Source organism: Phyllostomus hastatus, unplaced genomic scaffold, assembly GCF_019186645.2.
Source record: "Phyllostomus hastatus isolate PE091 unplaced genomic scaffold, TTU_PhHast_1.1 phas_contig_194, whole genome shotgun sequence".
NCBI classification, from domain to species: Eukaryota; Metazoa; Chordata; class Mammalia; order Chiroptera; family Phyllostomidae; genus Phyllostomus; species Phyllostomus hastatus.
In genome coordinates this window covers 459,193-474,119 of record NW_025333703.1, presented here as the reverse complement: position 1 = coordinate 474,119, position 14,927 = coordinate 459,193, and the positions used below count along the sequence as shown (strand labels likewise).

The 14,927-nt window shown below is 35.9% G+C and overlaps 1 protein-coding gene and 1 pseudogene across 8 annotated transcripts in view; one reads left to right on the top strand and one right to left on the bottom strand.

Moving 5' to 3' along the window:
* The window catches only part of ZFP82 (ZFP82 zinc finger protein), a 47,226-nt gene that overhangs the window by 16,084 nt on the left and 16,215 nt on the right, over nucleotides 1-14,927 (top strand). For 4 of the 8 annotated variants that reach the window (XM_045833786.1, XM_045833784.1, XM_045833788.1 and 1 more), the window contains 3 exons: nucleotides 794-879; nucleotides 2,219-2,345; nucleotides 3,397-3,489. In XM_045833786.1, the coding sequence (XP_045689742.1) occupies nucleotides 871-879; nucleotides 2,219-2,345; nucleotides 3,397-3,489 (229 nt within the window). In that variant the 5' untranslated portion in view covers nucleotides 794-870. The remainder of the gene's footprint in view (nucleotides 1-793; nucleotides 880-2,218; nucleotides 2,346-3,396; nucleotides 3,490-14,927) is intronic. The other 4 variants (XM_045833790.1, XM_045833787.1, XM_045833792.1 and 1 more) reach the window with 3 other exon arrangements.
* Nucleotides 11,785-13,012, bottom strand: LOC123815520 (annotated as a pseudogene).

The window sequence follows — 14,927 nt, the reverse complement described above, 5'->3', positions numbered from 1 at the left end:
GCTGCAAAATTGTAAAAATATGTTTTAAGAGTATATATGGCCATATAAAAAATAATGTAAGCAAAAATAAATTAAGATTATAGTGTGGCAGCCCTGGCCAGGTAGCTCAGTTGATTAGAGCATCGTCCTGAAGCACAAAGGCGGAAGGTTCAATCCCCTGTCAGGACACATACAAGAATCAACCAATGAATATATAGATAGAGTGACAAATTGATGTTTCTTTTTCTTTCTCTGTCTCCCCCTTCCTTTTTTTCTCTAAAATTAATTAATAAAAAGATTACAATGTGGAAATAGGCATTTTTTTTGCAGATTTGTCTCATCTGTTGATGCCTGTTAGTGCCTCTTTATGCTAATATATGTGTACTTTACAAATGTAGTCATGATGTCCATTTTTTTCTAAAAACTCTGCATATCTTGAATATTTTCTAAAGTTAGCTTTTAGTGATTATTATGCACATACATACATATGCCCTACCATACAAGATCACACTACCCACAACTGTTGTTACATTCTTCACTCAGCAACAAATAGTAAACATACTTCTGTCTTAGAATTTCATTTTGTATTAAATGAAGTAAAGCAGGCATGCAAGGCTTTGAAAGAGATTCTGCTTTAGAGGATGTGATCCCTTACACCCTTGGAATTTACATGTAGGGATTAGATTTGTTCAGACTCCCTCAAATCCTTGTGTATGTGTGTTTATGGTGGGGAAGTTAAAGGGGAAAAGACATATTAACAAGTCATTTAGAGAATTCTGAGGCTGATCTCATGGCCTCCTATTCCTCTCCCTAGCTCTGACTTCTGTGAACTCTGGTTCTCCAGGCAAGTAAACCCCAAGGAGTACTGACCAGTTCTTGAATTTCTAAACTATGGCCCATGTAAGTTACTTTTTTTTTCTCTTCTGGCTATACTGTTATGTTAAGGTCCTGTGAACATTTCCTTATCCAGAAACTTCCTACCTATCTAAGAATGTTCTAGTTCCTTTAAATCCAGTGAGGGATGAGGCTAATTAGTGCAATGTCTATTGTATGAGTCCTCTTTTTTCCAGTCATTGTTCATGTATTCATTGAACAAACATTCTCCATCACTTGTGTGTGCTCATTCTCTTACTAAGAGATGCAATGGAATGGAAATGAAATCCCTTGAACGGGATGTTTGACCATGTCTAGTGAGTTTCTGAGAGGATGGACACATTTGACTACTCATGGGAAAATTGAACTTTTCCATACTTTGAGTTTTCCATGTTTATGAGATAAAATTTGCTGTTGGTTGGCCTTAGCCTCAGTATATGGTGAGATCTCATATTTTGTGAGGCATTTATGACTGGGTAGGAATGTGGTTGAGTTTTACATGTGGAGATTAGGAATCTTCTCTGGGAATCCCTAAGATTTGTGTACCAGGAATAGGATTCAGTTTGTAGCTGAACAAGATGTGCTTATCTAGAAAGACGTCTTTGTGATTCTGGATGACCAGTATCCAGAATCTATGTCAGAATCCTCTAACTCAGGATCAAAGAATGCATACAATGAGGGATGAAAAATGATAGGAGGTAAGAAGATCCTGTAGATAACATAAATAGTTGTAGACCCTCAAAACTGAGGACATTGAATATTTTGTATAGACCAAAAATATTTAAATAGGGAAGAATGTAGTCTCATATATCTATTGCATAGCCAATTTTATTTTGTTTATTGAAGAATCTGTCATTAGTGGCAAAATGCTTATGATATGATCAGATTCAACAATGAACTTGGAAGAAATGAGTTAATTGTGTTTAGATCCTTTCCTAACAAGTATTATAGAGTAACTTTTTTTAAAAGTTTGTTCTTAGGGAGAAAAAGTAGAACAACTCAAAAAATTCTTAAAAATTCTTAAAAACATTCTTAAAAATTCATGAGTGGGACGTATAGCAGGCAGAAGGCTTATATACAATATTTCATTTAACTGAAAAACTGTTTTTTTCCCCAGACATGTTTGAATAGTTGTGATATGCCAGAGTATATAGGAAGTTGCATCTGTAGCAACAAGATCCTTCAAAAACACACAGGCCTGCTTTTTCCGGCACAATCATTTTCTAACTCATTATGTTATAGGCTTCCAGCTCAAGCCTCTTTGCTTGCTTGGTCCATTTCCTCCAATATTTCTTCCATCCTTTCTCCTTCATCTTAAAACAAATTTTCTTTAACTTTAATTGTGTTATATGGTTTGTTATTTCAGGAATCAGTGACATTCAATGATGTGTCCATAGTCTTCTCTCAGGAAGAGTGGGAATACCTAGACTTGCAACACAGGGACTTGTACAGAGATGTGATGTTAGAAAACTACAGCAACTTGGTGTCATTGGGTAAGGTTATCTGCCTGTAGTAGTACAGACTCTGTTCTCTGTATTGTCAGCTTTCTTCTCTGAAAATTTCAGTGGTATTTTTCAAGAAATCATCCAAGTTTCTGCCCACTGTTCTCAAGGGAATGGTTTGAGCTTTACTTGTTTGGAAGTGAGCACCTTCACTAAGTGTTTCATCTTTCCCATCCTTAAGTGGCTTCAGGCCTTTTTTAATCATGAAAGCTGGATTTGAAATCTGGGCAATTTATAGCCTTATCAGTGTCAAAGAAATCAGGTTTCACTTTGTGTTTGAACTTAGAATTAGTATAAGTATGTTGTTATTTGTTGGTATACCTTTCAGGAAAATAGCTACACTTTGATTCTTGGTTTTTCTCAGGTTATCAAAAGAATAGATAATTTTTGTAGTGGTAAGTTGGATCAATTACTTTTTTTACAAATCAAGAAAATATATTGCTTTTGTATTAACAGATTCACTTTTATCTACTTTTGTGACTGAAAGTTAAATATTCAAGAACTTTGCACTTAATATTGTATGAATATCCTAAGAAATAATAATAAATGTGCCAGGAAGCTTCTTGTTTTTCTTTTGGCAAAATAGCGATAACAATAAATAATAGCTAATAAAATACATATAGCATTTAGTATATATATTGTAGACAATGTTTAGATATAGATATGAATTAATTTAACTTTCAAAACAACCATGTAAAAGAGATACTATTATTATCCCTATTTTCTGATGAGGAAAATAAAGCAGGTAACTTGTCCAACTGGAATGAGGCAGAGACAGGATTTGAACCTGGGCATTCTGTGCCCTCAACTATTATAGACTCAAGAAGAAGTACTTGTATGGAATATAAACTAAAATAAGACCTTTTTCTTCTGTTTATTATGTAGCCTTAATGTGTATATTTTTAAACTGTCTTGTCCTTTTTTTTCTAAGGTCTTTATCAATTACCATTTGACTGATAGTAAATTTAACCAAGACTAAATCAAAGTCATTTTGAATTTAGTTTTTATTTTTATGTCACTTTACATTTTTTTTTCTAATTAGGATGCTTCATTGCTAAACCAGATGTGATTTCCTTATTGGAACAAGGAAAAGAGCCTTGGAAAGTTGTGAGGAAAGAAGGAACATTATGTTCAGGTGAGTAAGAACCAATCAGGCAGAGGAAGCCATTACCAGAGGAATCTGCTCAACTACTTAGGGAAGAGGCATACCCTTTTGATGTTGTCTAGAAAGTCCTCTTTTTAAAAGTCCATGGCCTGAAGAGAAAAGGTCTGAGGCCTGGGGAGCAAATTAACATCTTAGCTGGGGTTACTAATAGAACTACTTCTTTATCTCATTTACCACTTTTTTTGTTGATGTTGTTCTCTCCAATTTTCCTCCCCTTTGATAAAAGAGGATTAGGCATAGAGAGGTGCTCTCTTTGTTTTCTGTTTACAACCATTCTATCTATAATTTGATTCAGTTGCTTTCTTTTCTCGCATTTATAGATAGATAGACAGACAGACTGACCAACCTCTGAGTGGTGCCCTCTGTTAGACACCATTGATACAGTAGTACAAAACTAATTGAGCCCCTGTCTCTATTGAATTTGTCTTGTAATAAGAGAAGCATAGTAACTGTAAATAAATAGAAAATATAATGTCAGGTAATAAGAAAGTGCTATGAAGAAAAGTAAGCAGAGTATCTCTGGCCAGGTGGCCCAGTTGGTTGGAGCATCATCCCATACACCAAAAGGTTGTGGGTTTCATCCCCAGTTGGGTGTGTGTGGGGAGACAACCAACTGATGTTTCTCTCTCCCTTCCTGTCTAAGCATACCCATAGGTAAGGAGTTTAAAAAAGGAAAAGGAAAGTAAGCAGAGTAAGGGAATAGAGAATGGTGTAGGATGGGAAAGCCATTTTAGTTATGGTGAGAGACATTTTTTTTCCTTAACTTTTCTCATAAATTTTTAAATGGAAAATAAAATACTATAGAGAAGAATATGCTTGACATTGCAATACTATATGTTTTATCAGCAATGACATTTTATATGAATTTACTCATACATAAAATAATATAAACAGAGCCAACTTCAAAATTGTGTCAGAGCTGCCATCCCAGAAGAGCTGCTTTGGACATCTTACTCCTCAAACCTTTGGAATGTTAATGCTGGGCAAAATCACCTTTGGACTGGGCCTACGGCAGCCTTATATTCCAAACAACTGTTTGCAAAGTTAACAAGGAAACAGACATTATGACTGAAAATTAAGGATGTACTTTATATTGAGCATGAATATTTCAGCTTATGTGAACCAATAGAAATTCCTTCCTTCTATTGATGTATTTGTTCTCTTCCCTCTCTCATAAATATCCCTTTCTTTCACACTATTTAGGTTTCTGCCTGAATCAATGCATCCAAAATAGCTGTTCCTTTATTTCTTAAATAAATAGTAGTTGCTTCTTACATTAGCCTTTTATTTTTAAGTTAACACTTTAGAAGATAGATCCATGGATCACAGTGTATTATTCTTATTTGTGCATGTATGAGCGGGGACCCCAAAAAAACGGAATTATCTTCTGGAGGGTAGGCACCTTGTAGTACAGGTTTCCCCCCCACTAGGTGAGTGTTCTAGGAACCCATCTGTATCCTAGATAGGTTGTTGTGAGAGGTTGCATTCACCTTCAGTGAATTTTTTGAAGATTCAATGTGTTTGCCCATTTCATGAAGGGTGATTTACAAGTGCACCTGCTCACACCATGCAGAGTGTTCAACAGTTTTTGACCAAAAATCAGCATGAGGCCAATGCCTTGTCCTCCCTATTCACCCAATCAAGCCCTGAGCAACGTTTTTTTTGTTTCCCTGAATAAAAATAAGACCTCAAAGGGAAATATGTTGCCAGTGTGGAAGAGGTGAAACAAAAAACAGCAGAAGCACTAAAAGGCATCAAAATCGATGAGTTCAAAAACCGTTTTGAACAGTGGAAAAAAGTCTCAATAGGTGTAGTGCATCAAATGGAGAGTACTTTGAAGATGACTGAGGTTTAAACATGTAGGAATAAATACACAATTTTTTATAAATAAATTTTTTGGGTTGCTTGAGTCCTCCTCGTATATGTATGCATATACATATATACATGTATGTATGTATATATGTGTGATATGTATGTATATATGTATATACACTTATATATGTACACACATATATATCATACACATGCACACACACACCCCTTCACATCAGGAAGAAACATGAATGTGGTAGACTGTAGGGAGAATGATCCCTTGGTGTAGTTTCTACCTCTATTTTCATCTCTCTTTGAAACTCTTGTTTAAAAAATATCCTTAAATTCCTTTAAATAGAGACATATATATGTTGTCATTTTGGCTGGCTAAGGAATCTCATTTTAGGATAAAATTTCTTATTTTGTAACAATAGGGCCATTTAAGTCCCCACACTGTTTATAATATATCTTCTGGCTTACTTTCTACCAAAGGAAAAAACATTTTTTCCCAATCCTAACTTATTTTTTTATTCACATTTAGTATTTAAATGACATTTACAACTATTAATACTAAAAAAAGGAATGAAATACAGAGGTTCCAAGTGATTATGATAATATCAGTTTAGTTGGGAAATCTTTAGCCAAAATAATAATTGTTGACTCAAAGATAGACATCTCAAAAACATTCACTTTTTTTCTTCTTCCATTTTTATCCCTTTAAGTAAGTTTTATTGAATTATGAAATGTATACAGGAAAGTATACAAATGAGGAAAGGCTTTTTTTAAAGATTTTATTTATTTACTTTTAAAGATAGGTGAAGGGAGGGGAAAAGGGAGAGAAACATCAGTATGTGGTTGCTTCTCGCATGTCTCCTACTAGAGACTTGGCCTGCAACCCAGGCATGTGCCCTAGACTGGGAATTGAAGCAGCAACCCTTTGGTTCACAGGCCAGTGCTCAATCCACTGAGCCACACTAGCCAAGGCAGGAAAGGCTTTTTTGAGTATGTAATATATGAGGAAGAACATGAAGTAAGACTCAAGCCATGTGACTCTCTAAAGGAAGAACATTCTAAGAAGATAGAAAAGGGTTAAGGAAGAACTTAGCTTTATATGTTTGAGGGCTAACAAGAAAACTATTATGGTTAGAAAGAGGGGTGGGGAGGGGAAGAGAAAGTAACAAGAGATGAGATCAGAATTAGGCAAAGGCCAAATAATATAATCATTAAGAGAAATTGAAAGCTGTAGTATGTTTTATGTTCTAAAATGATCCCTTTGGGACTTATCGGAGAAAAAGAAGATCAGAAATATGAACAGTAAAATGACAACAAACTCACAGCTATCAACAACCAAACCTAGAAAAAAAACCCAAAACAAAAACTAAGCAAACACCTAGAACAGGAACAGAACCAGAGAAATGGACACCACATGGAGGGTTATCAGCAGGGAGCAGGGAAGGGCAGAATAGGGGAAAAGTTACCAAGAATAAGTACAAAAATAGGTACAAAGTAGACAGGGGGAGGTTAAGAATATTATGGGAAATGGAGAGGCCAAAGAACTTATGTGTACAACCCATGGACATGAACTATGTGGGAGGGAATGCAGGTGGGAGGGGTGGTGTAGGGCGGAGGTAAATAAAGAGGAGGAAAATGGGATAACTGTAATAACATAATCAATAAAATATATTAAAAATAAATAAAATGATCCCTTTGGTTGACAAAGCAGGAAGGCCCATTTCAGAAGCACTTTCAGCTGTTCAGACTAGAAGTAATGGTGGTTTGGATAAGAAAGCAATAATAGGAGGTAGTGAGAAGCTGTTAATTAAAAAAAAAAAAAAAAAAAAGCCCTGGCCAGGTAGCTCAGTTTGGTTAGAGTGTTGTCCAGATATACCAAGGATGTGGGTTCGATGCCCAGTCAGGGCACATACAAGAATCAACCAACGAATTTGTAAATAAGTGGAATAACAAAAATTGATGCTTCTCTTTCTGTCACTCTCACTTTCTAAAGTCAATAAATTAAAAAAAAATTTTAAAGGAGGTGTTAGAGGTGGTGAGGAAAGGAGACGACTTGGGATGGTAAATACACAATACAATATACAGATGATTAAAAAAAGAAGCTGTTAGATTCAAGATACATGTGAAAGCAGTAAGAAAAAAGAATATCCGGGTGGGATTATAAATGGAGTAAGTGGGAAAGAGTGATATCAAAGGAAGAGATGATAGTATTAGCTTGAACAGTTGGGTGAATAAAAGCACAGTTTACAGGGTGGGGACAAAAGGAAGAACAGGTTAGAAGATAGACATTTAAGAGTTTCTTGTTTTGGATATTTTAAGTTTGAAATGTCTATTATTCCTCCAGTTTGAGATGTTGAGTAGGCAGCTGAATATGTATATCTGGAGCTCAGGGAGAGATTATGGGCTGATGTACAACTGGTGTTTTTACAATTGGAATTTAAATTCATGTGCCTAAGGAAGGCACACAGATAGAAGAAAGCAGATAACCATAAGTAGCAGACCAAGTATTGATTTATGGTGCACTCCTACATTTAGATTTTTGAAAGAGGGGGCAGCAAAGGAAATAGACAAGGAACAGCCACTGATATAAATTAAAAACAAAAGAAAATGTTTCAAAATGGGAGAAATAGAGAATGAGGACTGAGAATTGACCCCAGGTTTTGGCAAGATGGAGAATGCTGGTGACCTTATCAAGATTGATTTTAGTGGTGTCATGGTGAAAACATGACTGGAATGACTTCCTGAGAGAAGGGCAGGTGAGGCAGTGATAAGAATGAGTGCAAGACACCTCTTTGCAGGAATTATGTATGAAGAATAGCTGGGAAATATGGGTCAGAAGTAATGTCTTTTATGATAGAAAATTTTAGAGCATGTTTGTGTGTTCATGGGAATGACCCTATAGGTAGGAAAAATTGATACAATAGAGAGACAATAATTGTAAGTGCAGTGTCCTTGAGGTGGGGATGAAAGACAGAGAGAGGATCTGGGAAACAAGAGAATAAAAGAAAAAAACAATGTATTTATGAATGCAGGTAGGTTAGTGTGGTGGAGAGAGGACAGCATATTCTTCTATTGTTGCTATTTTCTGAGTGCAATAAGAAGGATGATCATGACTATAATGTGAGAATTGTTTGATGTGGCCTTATACAGGATGTGATTAAAATTTGTTCTCAGAAGTACAGTTCTCGAATGTCAGGTTTTGTTATTTTCAGATCTTTGTACACTGTCCCCAGAATTGAAATGTGTATAACAGATCTTAAAACCAAATCTGTATCCCATACCTTTTTTTGCTTGTTTATGCTGTTACAGTTTTCCCCTCTTTTTCTGCCTTTGCCCACCTCCACTCAATCCCATGCCTTCCCCTCCCTCAGTTAATCCCCATATTGTTTTCCATGTCCATGGGTCATGCATATATGTTCTTTGGCTAATCTCTTCACCATCTCTCTTGTAGTCCCCCCCCCAACACCTGCCTATATGTTCCTTTTATCTATGCTTCTGTTTCTATTTTATTCATTAGTTTATTTTGTTCATTAGATTCCACATATAAGTGAGATCACGTGGTATTTGTCTTTCACTTGCTTATTTCACTTAACATAATATTCTCCAGGTCTATCCATGCTGTCACAAAAGGTAAGAGTTCCTTCTTGTTTACTGCTGCATAGTATTCCATTGTATAAATGTGCCACAGCTTTTTTATCTGCTCATCTACAGATGGGTACTTAGGCTGTTTCCAGATCATGGCTATTGTAAATAGCTCCTCTGAATGTAGGGGTGCATGTATTTTTTTGTATTAGCGTTCCAGGATTCTTAGGATATAGTCCCAGAAGTGGGACTACTAGGTCAAAAGGAAGTTTCATTTTTAATTTTTTGAGGATACTCCATACTCCTTTCCACAGTGGTTGTCAGTTTGCATTCCTACCAACAGTGCTCTAGAGTTCCCTTTAATCCATATCCTCATGAACACTTGTTTGTTGACTTATTGATGGTGGCCATTCTGAGAGGTGTGAGGTACTATTTCATTGTGGTTTTAATTTGCATCTCTCTGATGACTAGTGATGTTGAGCATTTTCTCATATGTCTATTGGTCATCTGTATGTCTTCTGTGGAGAAGTGTCTATTCAGGTCCTTGGCCCATTTTTTATTGTAATTGAATTATTTGTCTTACTGGTATTGCACTGTATTAGTTCTTTGTATATTTGGGATATTAAACCCTTATGAGATGTATCATTGGCGAATGTGTTCTCCCATACAGTGGTTTCCCTTTTCATCTTGCTGATGGTTTCTTTAGCTGTGCAGAAGCTTTTTTATTTGATGTAGTCCCATTTGTTTGTTTTCTTCTTGCCCTAGTAGATAATTCAGCAAAAATACTGCTATGTTACATATCTGAGGTTTTACTGCCTTTGTTTTCTTCTAGAATTTTTATGGTTTTGTAACTTATATTTAAGTTTTTTATCTATTTTGAGTTTATCCTTGTGTCTAGTGTAAGTTGGTGGTCTAGTTTCATTTTTGCATGTACCAGTCCAGTTTTTGTAACACCATTTATTGAAGAGACTGTCTTTGCTCCATTGTATGCTCTTACCTCCTTTGTGAAATATCAATTGGCCATAAAGGGATGGGTTTATTTCTGGGCTTTCTATTCTGTTCCATTGATCTATGTAAGCCTTTCATATGCCAGTACTAGGCTGTTTTGATTACAGTGGCGTTGTGTGGAATATTTTCCTCCATACCTTTACTCTCAGCCTTTGGAGGTCTTTTGTTCTGAGGTGGGTCCTTGTAGACAGCATATATATTGGTCATTTTTTTAATCCCTTTGGCTACCATATGTCTTTTGATTGGGACATTTAATCCATCTAACCTTAAATCCTAAATTTAATGTTAATATAGATAGGTACTTATTTATTGCCATCTTTGTATTGTTCTTATGTTTTTCTCTCTGTTTCTTCTTCTTAAAGAAGGCCCTGTAAGATTTCTTACAGTGCTGGCTTGGTGGTAATGAACTTCTTTATTTTAGCCTTTTTTGGGGGGGTGGGGGTTGGGGGAAGCTCTTCACTTGGTCTTCAAATATAAATGATAGCTTTGCTGGGTATAGTATTCTTAGTTGCATGTTCTTAGCTTTCTTTTTTTTTTAAGATTTTACTTATTTATTTTTGGAGAGAGGGGAAGGGAGGGAGAAAGAGAGGGAGAGAGAGAGGGAGAGAAACATCAATGTGTGGTTGCCTTTTGCACGCCCTTTACTGGGGACCTGGCCTGCGACACGGGCATGTACCCTGACTGGGAATCAAACTGGCCACCCTTTGGTTCGCAGGCTGGCACTCAATCCACTGAGCCACACCAGCCAAGGCTGGTTAGATTTATTATATGGCTCCTTTTCAGTCCACAAAAGCAAGGCTGTTTAAAAAAATGCCCATCAGACTAAGTAATAACTTCAGGTGATTTACATGACATTTTCCATTTAATTACAGCTAGTTCTCTGTAAAGGGGGAAATTGCATTTATGATTTTTCATATTTATGTATTTTTACCTGATTAAAGAAAGGGTATAGCCTTGGCCGAGTAGCCCCATTGGTCAGAGCATCAACCTAATACACCAGTGTAGCAGTTTCTATCCCTGGTCAGAGCACATACAAGAATCAGCCAATGAATGTATAGATGGGTGGAGCAGCTGATTGTTGCTTCTCTCTTTCTCTTCCTCTAAAAATCAATCAATAAAAACATTTTTTTAAAAAAGGACTTATATTTTTCTGTATTCTCATCAGCAGTCTTTAATAGACCAGAAATTCTTTTATCCAACAGAATTGGGATTGGTATTTAGTCTTATTAGTGAATAAAAGTGAGTTACTGTAAAAGTATTATTTATACTCTCAATATTAAAATGTGTGTCAATTTGTCTTGCATTTAATTTTTTTATCTGTACCACATACATTATCCACAGTTATTTCTAGTTTTAATTTTTTTTAAAGTGGAACATTATGAGCACAGGATACTTGATTGTTGTTTTCCTCCATTTTTACTATTGTCACTGCCACATGTATTTTTTTTGTCAAATATTTTGTTGAGTGTAGACATCTGGAGTACTATAAAACATACTTACTTGTAGTTTCAAAAGGAGCAAGCCACATTGTACTCACTGTCAGTTGTGTCAGGCTTGACGTACATGTGGAGATTAATGAAGTATTATGAGAGTAGTATGGTTCCTGAAAAGCTTCTATTATTTGGAGTGGGGTCTTAATCATGTAAAAAGCAAAGCTGTTCACATTAGTGAACTTGTATTTCATTGGAGGTACACAATATTTTAATTCAAATATAATTAATTCTCACATTTGTAGAAGATTCCCATCCCCCAACTTTGTTTATCTCTCCAGTTTTCAGAAAATTTAATTTTTTAAAAAGTCATACGTTCTTTGAAAATTGTATGTTTAGCTGAGTAGTAACTAAAACTTAGTTATTTTTTTGGTTGCTGAGGTGTATTAAATTTGGAGAATATAATATCTCCATCTTCAACAATAATTTCTGCCTTGATGTCTGTACTTTCCAGCAGCCTGGACTGCATTTTCAGAACCTTCCTCTTTAAACTATTTGTATTTTATTACTTCGGCCATAATGAATCCTTTTTCAAAATCTGTGCAAATCTTTACTGCAGCTTGAGGAGCTTTTGCCCCTTTCCTGATAATCCATGTACACATTTCATTTGGGCCTGCAGTGAAAAAGTATTCTAGTTAGAGTGTTGACAAGCCATCCTTACTGACCTTTGTAAAGCACTTTTAGTCATGTTTGGTTTCAGATACTCCTGTCTCTTCTCAATGCTCAGTTCTTGCAACTTGAGTTCCAAGGTCCCACTAAAAGGAATGACCAAGGCACCTGGGTTACATACTTGTCCACCCACTCTTTAATTTTTTCAACCATTTGTTTTTCTTTCTAATGTAATGTTTTTTAGAGAGATTAACAGAGTAGACCATTGGTTTTGAAGCCAGAAATAAGTGTTTATTCAGTACTTCAGTCTCTTTGTCATTCCAATCATGATAGAAGCAAACAGGTTTCTTTTGATATAAGCTCAGGATATGACTTTGCATTTATGCCATATTCAAGTTTTAGTTTTTCATCTCTTCCTCTCAGAGCCATTTTTTCTAGTTTATCTATAATCAGTCCAAATATTCCTCATCTTTAAGCTGACACCCTTCTTGTCTTGTTTCTATATGTCAAATGGAATCTATATTTCCTTCAACATGTTGTGTGATATCACTTTTAAAAGCACGTATTAAATGAAAGATTCCATTATAGCCACTTACATGAGATAAAAGGGCATTTCCCAGGCCATGTCCACTGTGAGCTCCTTTTACAAGACCAGCAATACCCACTACATTTAGAAAGGTAGGAATTTTGCTTGCTGGTTTGTGGTACTGATAAAGAAAAATCAAACCTTTTATGTGACACAGGTACTCTGCTCTTATTGGGATCAATAGTGCAGAATGGGAAGTTTTCTGTTGGAGCCTGACTATTGTAAATACATTGAAGAAGGTAGATTTCCCAACATTTGTTAATCCAACAATACCAATTTTCAAGGAGATTCCAAATCTTCTAATGATTAGGGGTGATTTTATCTATCACCTCCCTTTTTGTGGGGAATCGTGCTGGGGAGGCGATGACACAGGGTCCCAGAGGCAGCGGCACATGGGTCCTACTGGCAGTGGGAGGTGAGGAGAAAGGAGAGTGCAGGAATGGCAAGTGAGGTTGTGGGGGAAGCTAAATGGGCACCCACACTTGATTCTTGGCCATGTATATTTATGACCAGTTTTTCAGGTGTTCAGTCATTTTTGTAGAATCATTCTCTTCTCATAGTTATGCATGAGTTTATACATTATTTAATTAAATTAGATTCTTTCAGGAAAAAGAGTTAAACTGGACTAACTGTTATAAGTCAGGAGTGCCTTGTCAGCTGGACCTGGTGTCTGCGGCTATGTCTCCAGGATGTGACCAGACACTGACTGGCCTGTGTCTCATGCCCTAGCTCCCATGTCTATCGCCTAGTTTGGAGGCAGACAAAGTAGTTGCTATCAGGCCTTAGGAAAACAATCTGGAGATTCAATATACCCTGGCATTTTGACCACAGTATTTACCTATTGTTAGCAATTTGTGCACACTTGCTCAGTTTCACAGAATGAACACCCTTGGTAGGCCATTCTCACCTTATGCAGAGTAATCTCTCTTTTGTGAATTGGTGTGTGATTTGGAAAATCTATTGCCAAAGGCTTCAGGGTATTTTTTTAATGTTATGTATGAATTTTAAGTTTACTATTTTCATTACTATCATTTCTGGGATCATTTTCTCTCCATTATATTTTGTTGTTAAATGTATATATAGAGGTTATTAATTTTTGTATCTTCATTTTATATCTTATTATGTTTCTTAATTCTGTTACTATTTATATTATTTAAGCCTCTAGTTTTTTAATTGCACAATTTTATCATCTGAAATAGTTATACTTTAAAATTCATATATTGGTTCCTATTTTTTAATTTTTATTGAATTACTTGGAATTACATTGGTTAATAACTTATACAGCTTTAAAGAGTACAGTTCTATAATACCTCATCTGTATATTGTATTGTATGTTTACCATCCAAAGTCAAGCCTCATTCTGTCCCCATTTATTACCTCTTTACCCTCTTCTCCCTGCCCCCAATCCCTTTTCCTCCTATAATCACCTTATTGGTGACTCTATCTATGAGTTTTGTTTTTGCTTAATATTTTTACTTTTCTTACCCAACCCCACCTCCTACCTCACTGATAGCTGTCAGTTTGTTTTCTGTATCTGTTAGTCTGTTCTTATTTTATTTGTTTATTTTGTTCTTTATAGTCCATATATAGGTAAAATCATATGGTATTTGTCTTTCCCTAACTGGTTTATTTCTCTTGGCATAATACTCTCCAGGCCCATCCATGCTGTTGCAAAATGGAAGATTTTCTTTTTCATGGCAGAGTAGTATTCCATCGTGTAAATGTAGCACATCTTTCCTATTGACCCATCTCCTAATGGGCACTTGGGCTGATTCCAAATCTTGGCTGTAGTAAGTAATGCTGCAATGAACATAGGAGTGCATGTATTCTTTTAAATTAGTATTTTTGGTTTCTTCAGATATGTTCCCAAAAGTGGAATTGCTAGTCATAAATAAGCTTCATTTTTAATTTTTTGAGGAAATTCCATACTCTTTTCCACAGTGGCTGCACCAATCTACATTCTCATCAGCAATGCACAAGGATTCCCTTTTTTCCACGTCTCACCAGCACTTGTTCTTTCCTTTTTAATTAAAAAAAAATTGTTTTTCCATTACCATTTATCCCACTTAAACCCCCACCCCACGTGATCACCACACTGTTGTCTATGTCCTGGAGTGCTTTTACTGCTTTGTTTGATCCTCCACTGCCTTTCCCACTGCCCATTGCTCTATATCCTGCTCTTCCAACAATGAGTCTGTCTCTATGCTGCTTGTTGGTTCAGTGAGATCTTATGGTATTTGTCTTTTTCTGATGGGCTTATTTCACTTAGCATAATGTTTTCCAGATCCATCCAAGCTATTGCAAAGGGT